General features: G+C 35.2%; 1 protein-coding gene across 1 annotated transcript in view; it reads right to left on the bottom strand.

Annotated features, from left to right (window-relative positions):
• The window catches only part of rims2b (regulating synaptic membrane exocytosis 2b), a 171,960-nt gene that overhangs the window by 44,357 nt on the left and 113,133 nt on the right, over window positions 1-14,470 (bottom strand). The window contains exons 21-32 of the mRNA XM_079878271.1: window positions 13,767-13,853; window positions 13,319-13,390; window positions 10,984-11,076; window positions 8,064-8,123; window positions 7,810-7,884; window positions 7,500-7,544; window positions 6,513-6,569; window positions 3,568-3,677; window positions 3,198-3,227; window positions 1,852-1,923; window positions 1,379-1,447; window positions 169-495 (exon numbers count right to left, since the gene is read on the bottom strand). Of these exons, the coding sequence (XP_079734397.1) occupies window positions 169-495; window positions 1,379-1,447; window positions 1,852-1,923; window positions 3,198-3,227; window positions 3,568-3,677; window positions 6,513-6,569; window positions 7,500-7,544; window positions 7,810-7,884; window positions 8,064-8,123; window positions 10,984-11,076; window positions 13,319-13,390; window positions 13,767-13,853 (1,097 nt within the window). The remainder of the gene's footprint in view (window positions 1-168; window positions 496-1,378; window positions 1,448-1,851; window positions 1,924-3,197; window positions 3,228-3,567; window positions 3,678-6,512; window positions 6,570-7,499; window positions 7,545-7,809; window positions 7,885-8,063; window positions 8,124-10,983; window positions 11,077-13,318; window positions 13,391-13,766; window positions 13,854-14,470) is intronic.

Raw genomic sequence — 14,470 nt, 5'->3', positions numbered from 1 at the left:
CAAAAACATCTATTGTGTGGTGAGTTGGCTAAAGTGATTTTTTTGTGCTTCAGAACGTCCGTTAAAGGAACACAGTGGGCATCGATGCTCTCTGGTTTTCTTGGTGCACAAGTTTTGCATCCCTGGTGTATACTGTGTTGTAAGAAGTGTTTTTTTGCATTGACACACCTGGCACAGAAGCCTGTTGTACAAGAGGTGAGGCTGATGATGAGGCATGGGCTAGAGGGGGAGAAGCATGTGATGCAGGAGGAGGGGCATTGGCTGGAGAGGGAGGGGCATGTGTTGGAGGAGGAGGGGCATGTGTTGGAGGAGGAGGGGCCTGTGCAGATGGGGGAGGGGCATGTGTTTGAGGAGGAGGGGCCTGTGCAGGTGGGGGAGTGGACACTGAAGAAGGTGGATGGGGATGTGCAGGAGGTAGAGGAGAGTGGACATGAGGAGGTATGGTGACATGTGCGATGGTAGGGCCCGGGACAGGAGGCTCCATCCTCTCATGAGCTTTGTTGAAGATGACAATGAAGACAGCATGATTGGCAGAGACAGGGTTGTGGACAAAAAACAAAACAAAAACAAAAAACAGGAAAATTAACAAAAGGATTATTTGGGCGGACATTTATGAAATGCACTGAAATAAAAAAAAAAAACAATAAAAAAAAAAAACAGACAATAAACATGAAAATATTTACAGGCAACTCGCTACTTTAACAGATATCGAGCCATCTTGCAATATCAGTGCATATGAAATAATCCAGTTTAACTGATATCATATTTTATAGTAATATAATAATTTATTATAATTGTAATTTATTATAATTTAGTTTTCCAGAATAAACATCATTATTCTATTTTAAAAATAGCTTTAGCTGTTCATTTTTATCAAAAAACAGTAAACACATATATTCTAATATTTTATTTTATATAAAAAATATTTTATATTATAATTTTTTTCAGGATTCTTTGATGAATAGAAAGTTTAAAAGACAGCATTTATATGAAATAGAAATTGTTTGCAACAATGTAACAGTTTCACTGTCACTTTTGAATAAAAGTAGCCAAATAATTTTATGCAAAAAAATCCCCAAAAACATTATATAACATACCGTATAAAACCAATGGCAAGAAGAATATTAAGCTATTTGAAACAAAATCAGAATTGTTTGTTTCGGCTAAAGATTTCGGTGCATTACTAATAATACGTACGATGACGCACACACAACAAGGTAGTTTGTGCCTCTGTATTGTAGTGTACTGCTACAGTATTTACTGACCAACACACTCTATTTAGCTATTTAGTGTTTTTTAACATTTAATCTACAGTTTTTTTCTTGTTTGTGTATTCTTATTATGGGATCAATTGCTTGCTATGCAATAACAGCATTACCAGCCATTGCTTGTGTGACTTGTGGAGGTGGAGGGGGCGGGGCAGGGTGATGTGAAGCCCCTCCCACTGCTTCAACATTCAGACAGAAATGAGTGTAAAAAAAGAAAGACAGAAGTATGCCATCAGACATGAGGGTGAGAAATATAAAAATATGAAAATAGAAGCAAAAAAACTAAATTAATCTACAATTTACTGAAAGACTGAAATGTTTCTTTTCTAAGTCCACCTGGTGACTGTACTAACCAGTGTGCTGCATTTCAAATGCAAATATAATTCTGAAAATTCTGTTTTTTGAATATTGAATAATTTAATAATATAAAAAGTGATAAAGATCCATTAAAATGTCATTTACGTAGTCTATTAACAAACTTATTAAAACAACTTTGATGCAAATGCAATTACTCTCAGAAAATAAAGATCATATTTGCATTTGACTGATATAAAGTACTCCATGTGTCCTAAATATAATTTACCAGCCACAGTCTGTGGAAGCTGGGAAAGAATAGGAGAAGGAGCAGGAGGCTGAGGTACCACCCCTGTTCCTGCTTCATTGGTTGATGAGTTGTGCAAATCAAAAGAGAAAGCAAACCAAAATGTCAATAAACCAACAACTAGTGACTAATAAACCATAATTATCACTGTATGACTGAGAGGATTACTGCTAGGAGTAGGCCGCCATGCAGGTGCAAGATACTTACATTTCTAAAACTAAATATACAAAAAAAATAAAAAAAATAAAAAATAAATAAAATATATATATATTCATCTCTCAATATTGCTCACATGCCAATGATTATCCCTTCAAAGGTTGCCGACCCTCTGCTATAAACATACCAGAATTTACCCCGGTTTTTTAGCACTTACAATACTGTCAGAAGATGTTACTAACGTTAAAGTTCTGACATAAATTGCCTTCTGCTTTTATCTCAACAAATTTCAATTAGGGCAAGTAGACTTGTATGGATACCTGTTTACCCTACATAATTAATATATAAAAAGGTAATTGCAGCTTTTTATCTCAGAATTCGGACATTATTTCTCGCAATTTCTATAATTTTTTTAGTTAAAATCACAATTCAGACTTTTTTTTCAGAATCGTGCAATTTGGACTTTCAGAAATGACTTAATTTCTCGTTTAATTTCAAGTTTGTATCTTGCAATTTTGAGTTAACGACACGCAATTCTTTATTTCTTTTTCTCAAAGTTTATACCTCGCAGTTTGGACTTTCTTTCTCACAATTGCAAGTTTTAACACCATTCTGACCTAATTTCTCACAATTGTAAGTTTTTATCTCAAATTTTGGAGTATTTCACTTTTTTTTTTCCCTCCGAATTCTGAGTTATATCTCACAATTCAGACTTGTTTTTCTCAGTTGACATCTCTCATTTTCTGAGAGGAAAAAAGTACTCAATGCAAGATGTAAACTCACAATTGGCAGAAATTAAAGTCAAAATTGTGAGATAAAGTCACAATTACCTTTTTTTTTTTCTTTTTTTTTTTTTTTTTACTCTGTGACGAAAACAACCTTCCATACTTTTGATATCCACTGTGGCAGATTTGGACATGATTCCAGACATGGACGGAGTACATAGACTACACAAAGCATACATCTATAATGATACATGTACAGCACTATTGATTGCACAACCAAGGCTGAAACATCTGTTCACTATACCCAATGAACGGCAGAAGCTAGAAAAATGACAGGTAACGCTCACAGACCAGAGCTAACAGGATTAGTCAAACAGAGTAGATGATAAAGCTGTAATAAAGAAGACTGAGACGTAGCTAAACACACAGAATCTAGTGCTTACAGACCTTCATAAGGCTCAGTAATGCCCTCGCCATCTTCAAGGAAAAAGGGTGGGGGAAAAAGCAATCCATGTTGTGTTATGTAAAGGACAATAATGTTATTTTATCCAAATTGTAGTTACACAACATTCATTATCTGACTTGTGGTCAAGATGTTTGTTTATGCATAAGCCTTTTGTGTGTGTGTGTGAGATAACTGATACATTTGTGCAATAAAAGGCTATAGTTATTTATTTAGCTTATTTGTTGAATTTTTGTCCGTTACCCAATGGAAAGGTTATTCTTATCATCTGGTGACCCTAACCTGACTAATTATAAAGGCTTTCTACCCATGAGCCATCTTGCAATTTGGAAGAAGCCTGGTTTATCTACTCACTTCTGTCCATAGAGCCCTTTGGTGGAACTTGCGGTAGCTGCCGACCTCTTCGACTCGATACTGGTGTGCTGGTGGGACTTGTTTGGACCGATCCAGTGCGGGGATTTGCCCTGCAGGACAGATGGTGTGTCAGTAATGAACATAAAGCATTACATCTAAAGAAGTGTTTGTCGTCGAGTCATAAACCTGCCCAAGACAGGGCAGACTGTTTGACTACAGACACACGCTGGTGAGAGAATACTAATAAAAACAAACCTACTAACTATGGTTATACTGGCAGTAGCATCGCTTACTAATGATGCAATAGTGTCAGAAAACACACTCCACTTGATTGCTATAAAAAGGGACACATACTATGTACTATTAAACAAAATAAGTCAATATTTGGCACGGTTTTCTCAAGGGTTAGTAAAAAACTAAAAGGAAGTAAAAACATTTGGTGAAATATACGTTCTGTAGATAAGGTACATCAACATGAGCTGGTACAGCAACCCACATAATATTGTAGGTGAATCTCATGAAAACTTTCAAGTTATATTTCACCCCAATATCAAAAGAAATACATGATAAATTATATTTTTCATTTCATCAACAAGGCCTATTTAACATATCAAGAAATATTTGCATTTTACATAATTTTAATGAAAATTAAGCACATTCTTCTCTCCCCTGTTACTATAACTTCTCACTATAAAACTTCTTATTTACATTACTGTAATGGAAACAAATAATTATATATTACATTATATTTAAATTGTAAAGTTTTAGTAGTGTTTGTTGCATTGCTTTTCATTTATGCTGATTTATGTTGAGTTATGTTGATGTATTTTTCAATTGTGGGAAAGTACTTTTTACAAACCACCATTTAACCTGTTACAGAACAGATTTCTTTTTGCACAAAATATATAAATTATGTTAGCTTGTTTCCGTTACGGTATAAAACAATTTAAATGATAATTGCGACTTTTATATCTCACAATTCAGACTTTTTTTCTCAGAATTGTGAGATAATTGTGAGATGTAAACTCGCAATTGCTAGAAAAAAGTCAGAATTGTGAGATATAAAATTGCTATTCAGATTTTTCTTGCAATTCTAATTTTTTTGACTTCTCAGAATTGTGGAAAAAAGACAACTTTTTCTCAGAATTTATATCTCACAATGCTGACTTTATAACTCACAATTCTGAGAAAAAAGCTCATTCTGCTCATTTATATCGCAATTCTGGCTTTATAACTCACAAAAAAAGTCAGAATTGTGAGATAAAAAGTCACAATTACCTTTTTTTATTTTTCATTCAGTGGACCAAACAAACTTCCATAATAAATAAAAATGCGAAATGATGTGAATATAAACAGAAATGAAAATCAACATTTAAAATGCTTAGAATTACAAAAATAAACCATCTGGACACATATTGTGAAAATCACAATAAAAAAAATCTTGTTGAATCTAAAACAGGCTTAATTTTCTTTTTATAAAATATCTTTTCTTATATTTCTCTTCTTATTTTGGGGTAAAATATGACCCAACAAGTTCTTGACACATGTTCTTTTGTGTAAAACTACAGAAAAAATAACCATTAAACAAATTTCACATAATATAACCATACAAGAGCATGCATTTAGTAAATATGTCACAGTCATGTGCATTTTAGCCACGTAAACAAATATATACGTTTAAAATGCACATCAACTCCACAGTAAACACAATGATCTTTAAAGCACCTTTTGAGCTCAATGTCGCATTTGCTTTCCAATGATCGTACATGTGCCTCACATCTCAAAGTAAATTTGTGGCACATTCAAGAGCTACTGCGTCTCTTGCATCAGTGAAAGTTCATGCGTAAATCTGAACATTTATGTAATTTCCTTGTGACTTATGATGTGCCGGGCAAATCGTAAGTCAAAAGGTTTTATGGTGTCTCAAAAGGTGGGATGGAATCAGCATCAGGAGAGGTGTTTGTGGCTGCTAAAGCTGCAAGGAAAGTGAAAAGGCCTAAATGCATGAGCACACGGCACTCATAACAGCCCATAACTCAAAGCATAAACTGTTAAACCACAAATAAATAATGTTAGTAAACACAAAAAAATAATAATAATTAAAACAAATAAGAAAGTAAACCATACGATGCCAGGTACAACCCATTATATCTCAAGAGGATATAACAGGTGTGTCTATAATTCAAATGAAAAGAAGTTAGTAGCAACCATCATCACTACTCTCTACTTTATAAATGAAAAACAGCATCGTTACAACAGGGTTAAAATAAGAGGAAGTGGAGAGAGGCATTCCAGGTGACAGGAAGCAGAAGGCATGGTTTCGTTTAGGGCTTTAGTGCTTGTTGTGATGGGTCTGGGTCACCTCGTTAAGGCAGGAGAGGGAGGAGCGGATCTCCCTGACGGTAAGGACGGCATGGATCTCATATAGCCGGAGTCGGGCCGCTCAGATGAGCGGGAGCGGGTGTAGACCGGTCGCTCCATCATGGGCCGCTGGTCAGCTGACCTGGACCTGTAATGGTCATGTCTGTCCACCATGCTGCGACTATACCTGCAGAATGTTAGTCAAAAAGCCACGCTCAGCTGAGCCCCACTGCATCATGGGATCACAGGGCATCAAATGCTCTATAATCGCAGCTTGTTAGGTTGTTCCTGTGAAATGATGCTGGTTGGCTAATAATTGGCAAAAAAACAACCAAACAAAAAGTTTCAATATTGGCTGCTCAGGGTCATCAGCATAAACAGAAACTCATAAAGAAATACCAAACTGAAACAACCAAAAATAAGTGTTAACCAAAGCAAGTCAACAAACAAATAAATGTTTCTGGAAGCTGCTGCAAAGAAAACAAGTGAAAACATTTCATACTGACACAACAATAAGCCCCATGATTAGTCTACTCTATTCCTCTATACTGTACTCTATACTTCTACAAATTCTACTGTATTACCTCAGATCTTCCTCAAAGTACTCATTGTTAGCTGGGAACCCTGGAATATGATCCTCTCTATAGAGGTGCATAAGAGAAGAACACGAAAGGGTCATTTAGCAGCTCTCATAGCTGTCAGGAGTTGCTAAATAGCCTTATCACACAATATACCCTTGTGAAAAAGAAGTGCGCTTAATTGTATTGAATGAGCACTTGTAGTGTACTTCAAATCTTAAAAGTATATATTTTTTTTGCTAAACTGTACTTGCAGATAATATAATATCAATGAAAGTACACTTAAGTGTACTTAAAGAGAGTACACTTTCACGACTGATTCCAAACACACTTAAGGAGACTTAAGTAAAAGTGCATTTCAAAACAATGTCAAAATAAAAGTTTTATTTTAAATCATTATGTTTCAATAACCTTTTGTTGTGCTTTATAGAAGTACACTTAGTGTACTTATTGGTTAAAAAATTCAAGTCAGCCAATTGCATTTTGCATTAATTAATATATTTGCATTGCATTAATATAAATCTAAACAAATACATTTTCATTTAATTGCAATTAACATGCAATTAAGTGACGTAAAACATTACATTCAGTTCATACTTAAGTACTCTTTTTAAAAGTATGCTAAAGTGTTCTTCTTTTTCATAAGAGTTTATAGATAATGTAATGCATAGTATACTGTTCAAAGTGAGAATCGGTTACTACTTCAAAACAAACTAACTAAAACTAAATTAACTTCATTACATTTTTAAAACTAGGTACCATACTAATATAAAATATTTATTTAGTTGTGCTACTGCTAAATCGTCTAATCATTTAAAAAGCAACATGTGATTTGTTTTTCACTGCGCTAAAGCTTCCATTTACCAGAATATTAGTGAACATTTAAAAATGCTGTAAAAACGTAAAGGTAACAGGATAACTAAAACATCTAAATTGAACCAAGGTCTGCACTGAAAACGTCTACTGAAACTATTTCACTCAATGTAATAATACCTTTCTGTATCTGTAGATGGCTCAATTTCTATCCTGGGGCATGTCCTAATGAATAAACCAACCTCAGTGTGTTAGTACATGTACTTAGTACATGATATTCAGTCTTTATTTGCTTGAAAATGTATAAAAGGTCAGTGTTTGAGAAGATGAATAAAATAAACAGGAGTCTCAAATCCATAACTGGGATCTAGACACAAAGTCTCAGTGGGAACATAAATTGGGCATCTGTTCCTAGCAGTTAATAACTGATGAGTAAAAAGAAAGAGAGTTTGTGATGTATTGTGGGTGTTTATCTCTACAGAAATCTTACCTGTAGTCCCCACTGGTTCCATTCATGACATGATTGGGCCATGGAGTAGATACATGATTGGGCCCATTGTAATATCTTTAAATGGAGGATGAGGAACGATAGATTGAAATGAAGAAAGGAAAGTATGATTAGAATGAGCAACAGTTGAATTCGGGCAAGGGGTGAGAGTTATGTCTCTATAGTAAAATAGTCCACTTGAATACTATTATGGATGCATATTAAACATGTCTCAGCTTATAGTATCTGGGTTTTACCTCTCAGGTGAATCAAAAGAGTCACTGTAGGTAGACATTTGTCTATCTCTCCTCATCCTCCTGAACACAAAATAACACATAATCAGATCCTATGTGCCAAAAATAATTCTACTTGACAAAAAGAACTCCAATGCAGCCATAAAGTGCTATAGATTCACATTTGCTCACAATAACAGATCGCAAGTTAGTTGCTAAGGGGTTGCTAAGGGGTTCTGTGTGTCTTTTTACAGTAGTATGTTGCTTTTGGCATTGCTATAGGTCAAAATCAAAAGAGCCCATCCCCAGGTCTATTAAGTGATTTTATAGCAGTTTTATCATCTCCTAGGCAGTGCTGGCTAGATTACTTACAAATTGTAGTCCGCTACAGATTGCAAATTGCATGATGAAAATACATTTTAGATAATGTACTCTGACTACTTTTTTGATTACTTTTAGATTACTTTTGACCTAACTCATTTATCATATTGATTTGAATAGGACAATCTTACTGATTCCATACTGATATACAAACACAAATAGAAAGAAAATACATTCCACAATATGAATGGCATTAAACATTACGTCAGGGTTTTCCGAACTGTGGTTTGTGAAGGAACTGCAGGGGGTTAGTGAGTTTATGAAAAGCTAGTAATAAATTAAAAAAATGTAAAGTGAAAATAAATAAAAACAAATCAACACATACTAAAATGTTTAAATATTTTAGTTTTTTACCTGCATGTCGTGATCATAAATCGACATCAGAGAACCGTGAATATGTGTGTTGTTAAATTATTGACTTAATTATTAAATATATTATATCAAAAGAGGTGCAGCTGACTAAAAAGTATGTAAATATGAAATTACATGAATTTGTGAATTTTAATGTGTTTGAAAGAAAAAAGCCTTTCAAAGACAGTAATAAATGGTTAAATGACTCTTAAATGATAGTTTGAATAATAATTAAAATGTGTTCATCAAAAGTTCATTAGATATTAGTACAGTATGCCCCTTGTCAACAAGCCACATGGTTTGAGGAACTTACATTTCAAAATTTTATTCTTACTATTACTTAATTGTAAATATTAATATAATATTTTGATTTCCAGGGAATGCCTGAACTGATAAATTAAATACCTCAAATTAAATGTAAGTTGCTTTAGATAAAATCATCTGCCATGTTTATGGTTACATCATGGAATACTCTTAAAACTAAAGGTTCCAATAGGTGATGCCATAGAAGAACAATTTTTGGTTCCCAGTTGACGGAAAATGACGTGATAGGGTGCAATCGAATCGTCATGAGCTCAGGAATCAGAGGAAAAAAGGATTTCGCTGATTGGCCTTACGGTTCAAAAGTTATTAGCATAATAAAAGTGAAACTTTGGACAGTTGGTGGCGCTAGAGGGATTGGTTTTATGACACCAAATTTGGTATGGTGACTTTTTGGCCTGTCCTCTATCATTGTGCCAAATTTCATAACTTTCCCGCAAGCGGTTCTATGGGCTGCCATAGACTCCCATGGCGGAAGAAGAAGAAGAAGAATAATAATAATAATAAGAACCGGAACAAAAACAATAGGTGCCTCCGCACCTTCGGTGCTTGGCCCCTAAATATAGCTGCAAGCAGCAATTACCGGGGCCAAGCAGAATAAGACGACAAGACATTTCGACATGTCTGAAAGTGTCAGACCAACTGCAACAATGAGCAATTAAAGACGTTTAAAGAGGATAACTTTTTTCTCAGTGAGAAGAACATTTTAATAATCTAAAGAACCATTTTCTACTATAAATACTTTTTGTGGAGTGGAAAGATTCTATGGATGTTAAAGAATCTTCATGGAACCATATATGCCAATAAAGTACCTTTATTTTCAAGAGTGAAGAGAAACGCAAGTATATTAAGGTGTGGTCACATTTACTGTTATAAGGTGAATTTTTACAGGCAAAATCAAGTCATTTCAATAGGAATCCACATGACTCAATTTCACGTGAGGGTAAATTCCCACACAGATTCTGCTATGGGTTAAAGTTGGTCATGTGAACTCTCTGCGTTGAACAACAGAAAGCTGATTGGTTTGAAAGTGACTTCTATGTGAACTGTTTCACACATCACAACACTATTGACAAATAAACCTTTTTTTTTTGCCCTCGAAATTTTGCTAATGTGAATGCCGCAAAAATTATATGTGAATCTTATCACACCTTAGGGCTTCCGTACACCAAAGCTGGCAAGGTCTACTCCATAATATCTGAGTCTCCACTACAAATCCTGAATATATTCAATCCTATATTTCTGAGGGGTAAATAATATATTTATATATAACATGGTGAACATTCACTGTAGCTTGCAGTTTTTTGACTGGCAGTTCTGTCATAGAGTGACGCTAGTTGGCTTGGGACCGAAAAAGCTAGTGCTCAGTCATCAAAACAACACAAGCCATCCAGTGAGCAGCGCTGAAGATGCAATTCATTACGCCACAGTGGGAATGGTGGAGTGGGAGCTACTAAAGAGACATACATACACATTTCACAAATTTCCTTTGGAAATATTGTCCTAAGATTACAGGCGTACTTAGTAGGATAGTCGGCAAAGTCACAATCTGTACTCTATCATCTATGTTTATCCTCCTGAGAGGAGCCATAATGACTCCATATCATTATTATGACGGCACAAAGCTTTCTCAATGGGCAGAGGACTGACGCTACAGCGACACTTTAAATTTGCCACTGTTTTCCAAACATTTACCACATTTCTGTAAGAAAATGGCTCATTTGACGTTATTGTCTCCTTTTCCACCCATTGGAAAGTTTCCTTCGTAAATCTGGAGACATAAACATGAAACATTTTGAAAGGCGCAACTAGCTATTCTAGCCCAAACTACTACCCACGGCACTAATATGAAACATCATGAGAACGAGAGTGAACCGCTGTGGTTTACTACCTGTCCACGCTATTGTACCCTTCTGAGTATGCACGGGCCATCCTAGTGGAGCGCAGTAACCTGACCGCGTCTTCCCGATAGAGGGGGCACATACTATGAGTCAGAACAGAAAGTGAAAGTGCAGTAGTTAGAGACGGGTGGGACAAGTAGGGATTATCTGGGAGGTAAGAGGGTGGGACACCTTTTTTTGCCACCTCCACTCTGAAAGAAGGAAGAGGTGAAGATCACCCAAAGCACAAAAGCAGAAATCAAGAAACCTCAAGTTAAGATAACTATCTAAGCTATCAAAACAATAATTTAGGTTGCAGCAAACACCAGCAGCAAAGATTTGCTAAACCCCCAGAAGTGAAAATGTAGTGCTTTTCTGGTGGTGCAAATTAATGTGGAAGTACGACTACTTGCATGTATTACTATCACATGCTAGCAAGTACTAGCAAATGCACAACACTACACTGTTCTTTTTGAAGGAATCCTGGGGTGAATTCACTAAACAGTGTGTGCCTTTTTATGCGTGTCAAAAATACCAAAAGACATTAGCCTTTCAAGGCGCATTATAGACTGCACTTTATTTCCAAAACTGTATTTGCTTGGCTAAAGTATATTTTGGGTTTTACGTGTAGGCTAGAGTATGTGTACCCTACGCATTGCATACATATAGTCATCTGTAGATGACTGTAGAGAAACAGCACAGAAATTGAACAAAGATTAAACTTTCTAGTGCACACGAGTCGATCACCTGTGTTTGTGCATGCTATCAAATGGAGTATACTTTGAAAGGCCGTGTGTTCGAAAGTATGTATACGCTAAGCGCTTACGTCAAAACTGAAGTATTCTTTAGGCTTTCCATCACACTATTATGGCCATGGAAGGTAGGCGGTAAACTGAATCACTTAATAGAGATGTTTGTTTACATTTTTTTACTATTCATGGGAGTAGTAATGATGATCAATTGATGGAAATGAGCGATTATTGGGATTTGATTACCAGGCATTCATCAGTGTAGAAGCATTGCAAATTTCAAGAGTCCACTGGGTGTCTGGACCTCTGTGGTGCAGATATGCCGTACAATTATAGTGAAAATGTTTGTTTGCTGCATCCTCCATATTGTAGTACTCAGAACTGCCCCGAAAGAACAGAACTATAATGTGCAAATCGCTTTCAGCACAGAATATTGTTGCCTGACTTGTGAAAAATGATTCGGGCACAATTCATTCATAGTGAATCTTCAAAGGTTTTAATACAAGATTTGACCAGAGAATATGACACTATTGTTCAAAAGTTTGGGGTCAATAAATGTATACGTTTATGCAGCAAGAATGCATTACATTTATATAAAAAAAGTGAGAGTAAAGATTGTTATAAAATATTTATTTTTCAAATAAATGTTGTTTTAACGTTTCTACTCAAAGATTTCTGAGAAAAAAAGTCACGCTTTCCACAGAAATTTTAAGCACAACTGTTTTCAACATTGATAATAATAAGAAATGTTTCTTGAGCATATTAGAATGATTTCTTAAAGATAATATGACACTGAAGACTGGAGTAATGGCTGCTGAAAATTTAGCTTTGCCATCACAGGAATAAATTACAATTTTCAACATATTCAAATAGAAAAAGAGTTATCTTTTACAATATTACTGCTTTTATTGTATTTTCAATCAAATAAATGCAGCCTTGGTGAGCATTAGACACTTTTTAAAAAACATTAAGAAATCTTACCGACCCCAAACTGTTGAACAGTAGTGCATTTCGTCCCTCAATTTGAACACAAAACAAACAAAAATCGCATTTACAGTAATACATTTACAATGGTAAATAAACAGACATGACATATTTTTATTTTATTTTAAGTATACAGCATAAGTGTTAAACCATATAATATTACAATATAAGTGTTAACATGAGATTTTGCCATGTCATGATCATGTGAAGCCAGCAAACTGTTAACTTTTCTGTAAGTAATTATGTTTATCTATGTAGGTCTTTCCTTGTATTGAAACCTGAACATTCCTTTAAGGTAGTAAGAATGTGACAGTATTAGTAAAAGAGAGGTGCTGAATGTTTTCTCATGTAAAAACATGACTCTACCATCCGAAGATGAGATCTATAATGCATGAGTGAATTAATTACATACTTATTATGATTTAATGACTTGATTAAAGTGAAAGAACAGCCTCATGTTTCTTATACAGTGCCATGTGTGGGCAAGCTGTCACCTGTCAATCAGCTAGCAGCAGGGGGTAAGTGGGTGGGTGAAAGTGAGAGGAGTGCTGTGATTGGACAGAAGGGGGAGGTGAGCAGGGGCGCGTAATGCTGCTCTGGGGTAACAGAATACCTGGGGTCCTGGATAACGGGGTCGATGGTTGGCTGTCTGTGTCTGGTTCGAGGAGGGAGGGTAAGATACTGGCTGCAACCACAGGGAGCAAAGAACAGAAATATGGCTGAATGAAGCTATTGAATATGGAGCGATGGAAAGATAAAAGCGAGAGAGGCAGAGATTGACGGATAAAAAAAAGTGTGATGTCAAAGAGAAAGGAGAAGGAACAGATTTTTTTCCCTGCTTTCTCAAAATGAACTAAACCTTCCTACGGTTCTCTCTGTGCTGCTGGCACATCATATTTGTCACACTGAATTTCCATAATCACGTTAACTGAAAAGATGAAGGTATAAGGCAACATTCCCATTTGTGTTCCCTCTATCAGAAAAAAAGTAATCTAAGACACAAAGAACTTTTAAGGGCACAATAAACACAAGCGCTCTCTAGCGTGTTATGTGACACATACCTGTCTGGTGAGTATCTGTCTTCAGACAGGTGTTTTCGGGGGCCATAAAGCGAGGGTGCTCCTCTCACTCCATGGTCTAAACTTCGACTGAAGGAGGGGAGAGAAAAGGAGAGCTCTGCTTTGACAATAAGCACCAGGAACAGAAGTGCCATATTTAATGTGTTATTTTACTACTCTGTAGATTAGATTATTCTTGCATCTAATATTTATATTTTATTTCTGCTTATTTCAGTTAACGAATAAGATTTTATTTTTTTACAAGTTTTAAATAGAACCGTTTATTGAACCTTTAGACAAAATATTGTTCTTTAAAAAAAAAAATAAAGTTTTCATATGCGTTTTATGTTTTGTCTCATAATTGATACATCAGGATTGTATGGCTCATATCATATGATAGGACAATATATTTATTCAGATAAATTAGTAAAATGAATGATACATTTATTCAGATGAATAAAAATATGTAATTTGGTGCAGTTGCTAATATTAATATGGCCAAAATGGTGAAATTCTTGTAATGTAAAATAATAGGATCTTTATAACAGTGCAGACGACTACGTGCATAAATTGCATATAAATATCAGTTGTTACTCTATAACTCCTAATAATATGTCTTAGTAAGATGATATTTAAATGCTTATTTTTATGATCAGTTTTTATTTTGGGGGAAAAAACATATAATGCAATGAAATCCAGATTGACAG

This window comes from Squalius cephalus, assembly GCF_949319135.1.
Source record: "Squalius cephalus genome assembly, chromosome: 8".
NCBI lineage: Eukaryota > Metazoa > Chordata > Actinopteri > Cypriniformes > Leuciscidae > Squalius > Squalius cephalus.
The sequence above is the reverse complement of the archived record's forward strand: the minus strand, read 5'-3'. Positions and strand labels throughout refer to the sequence as shown.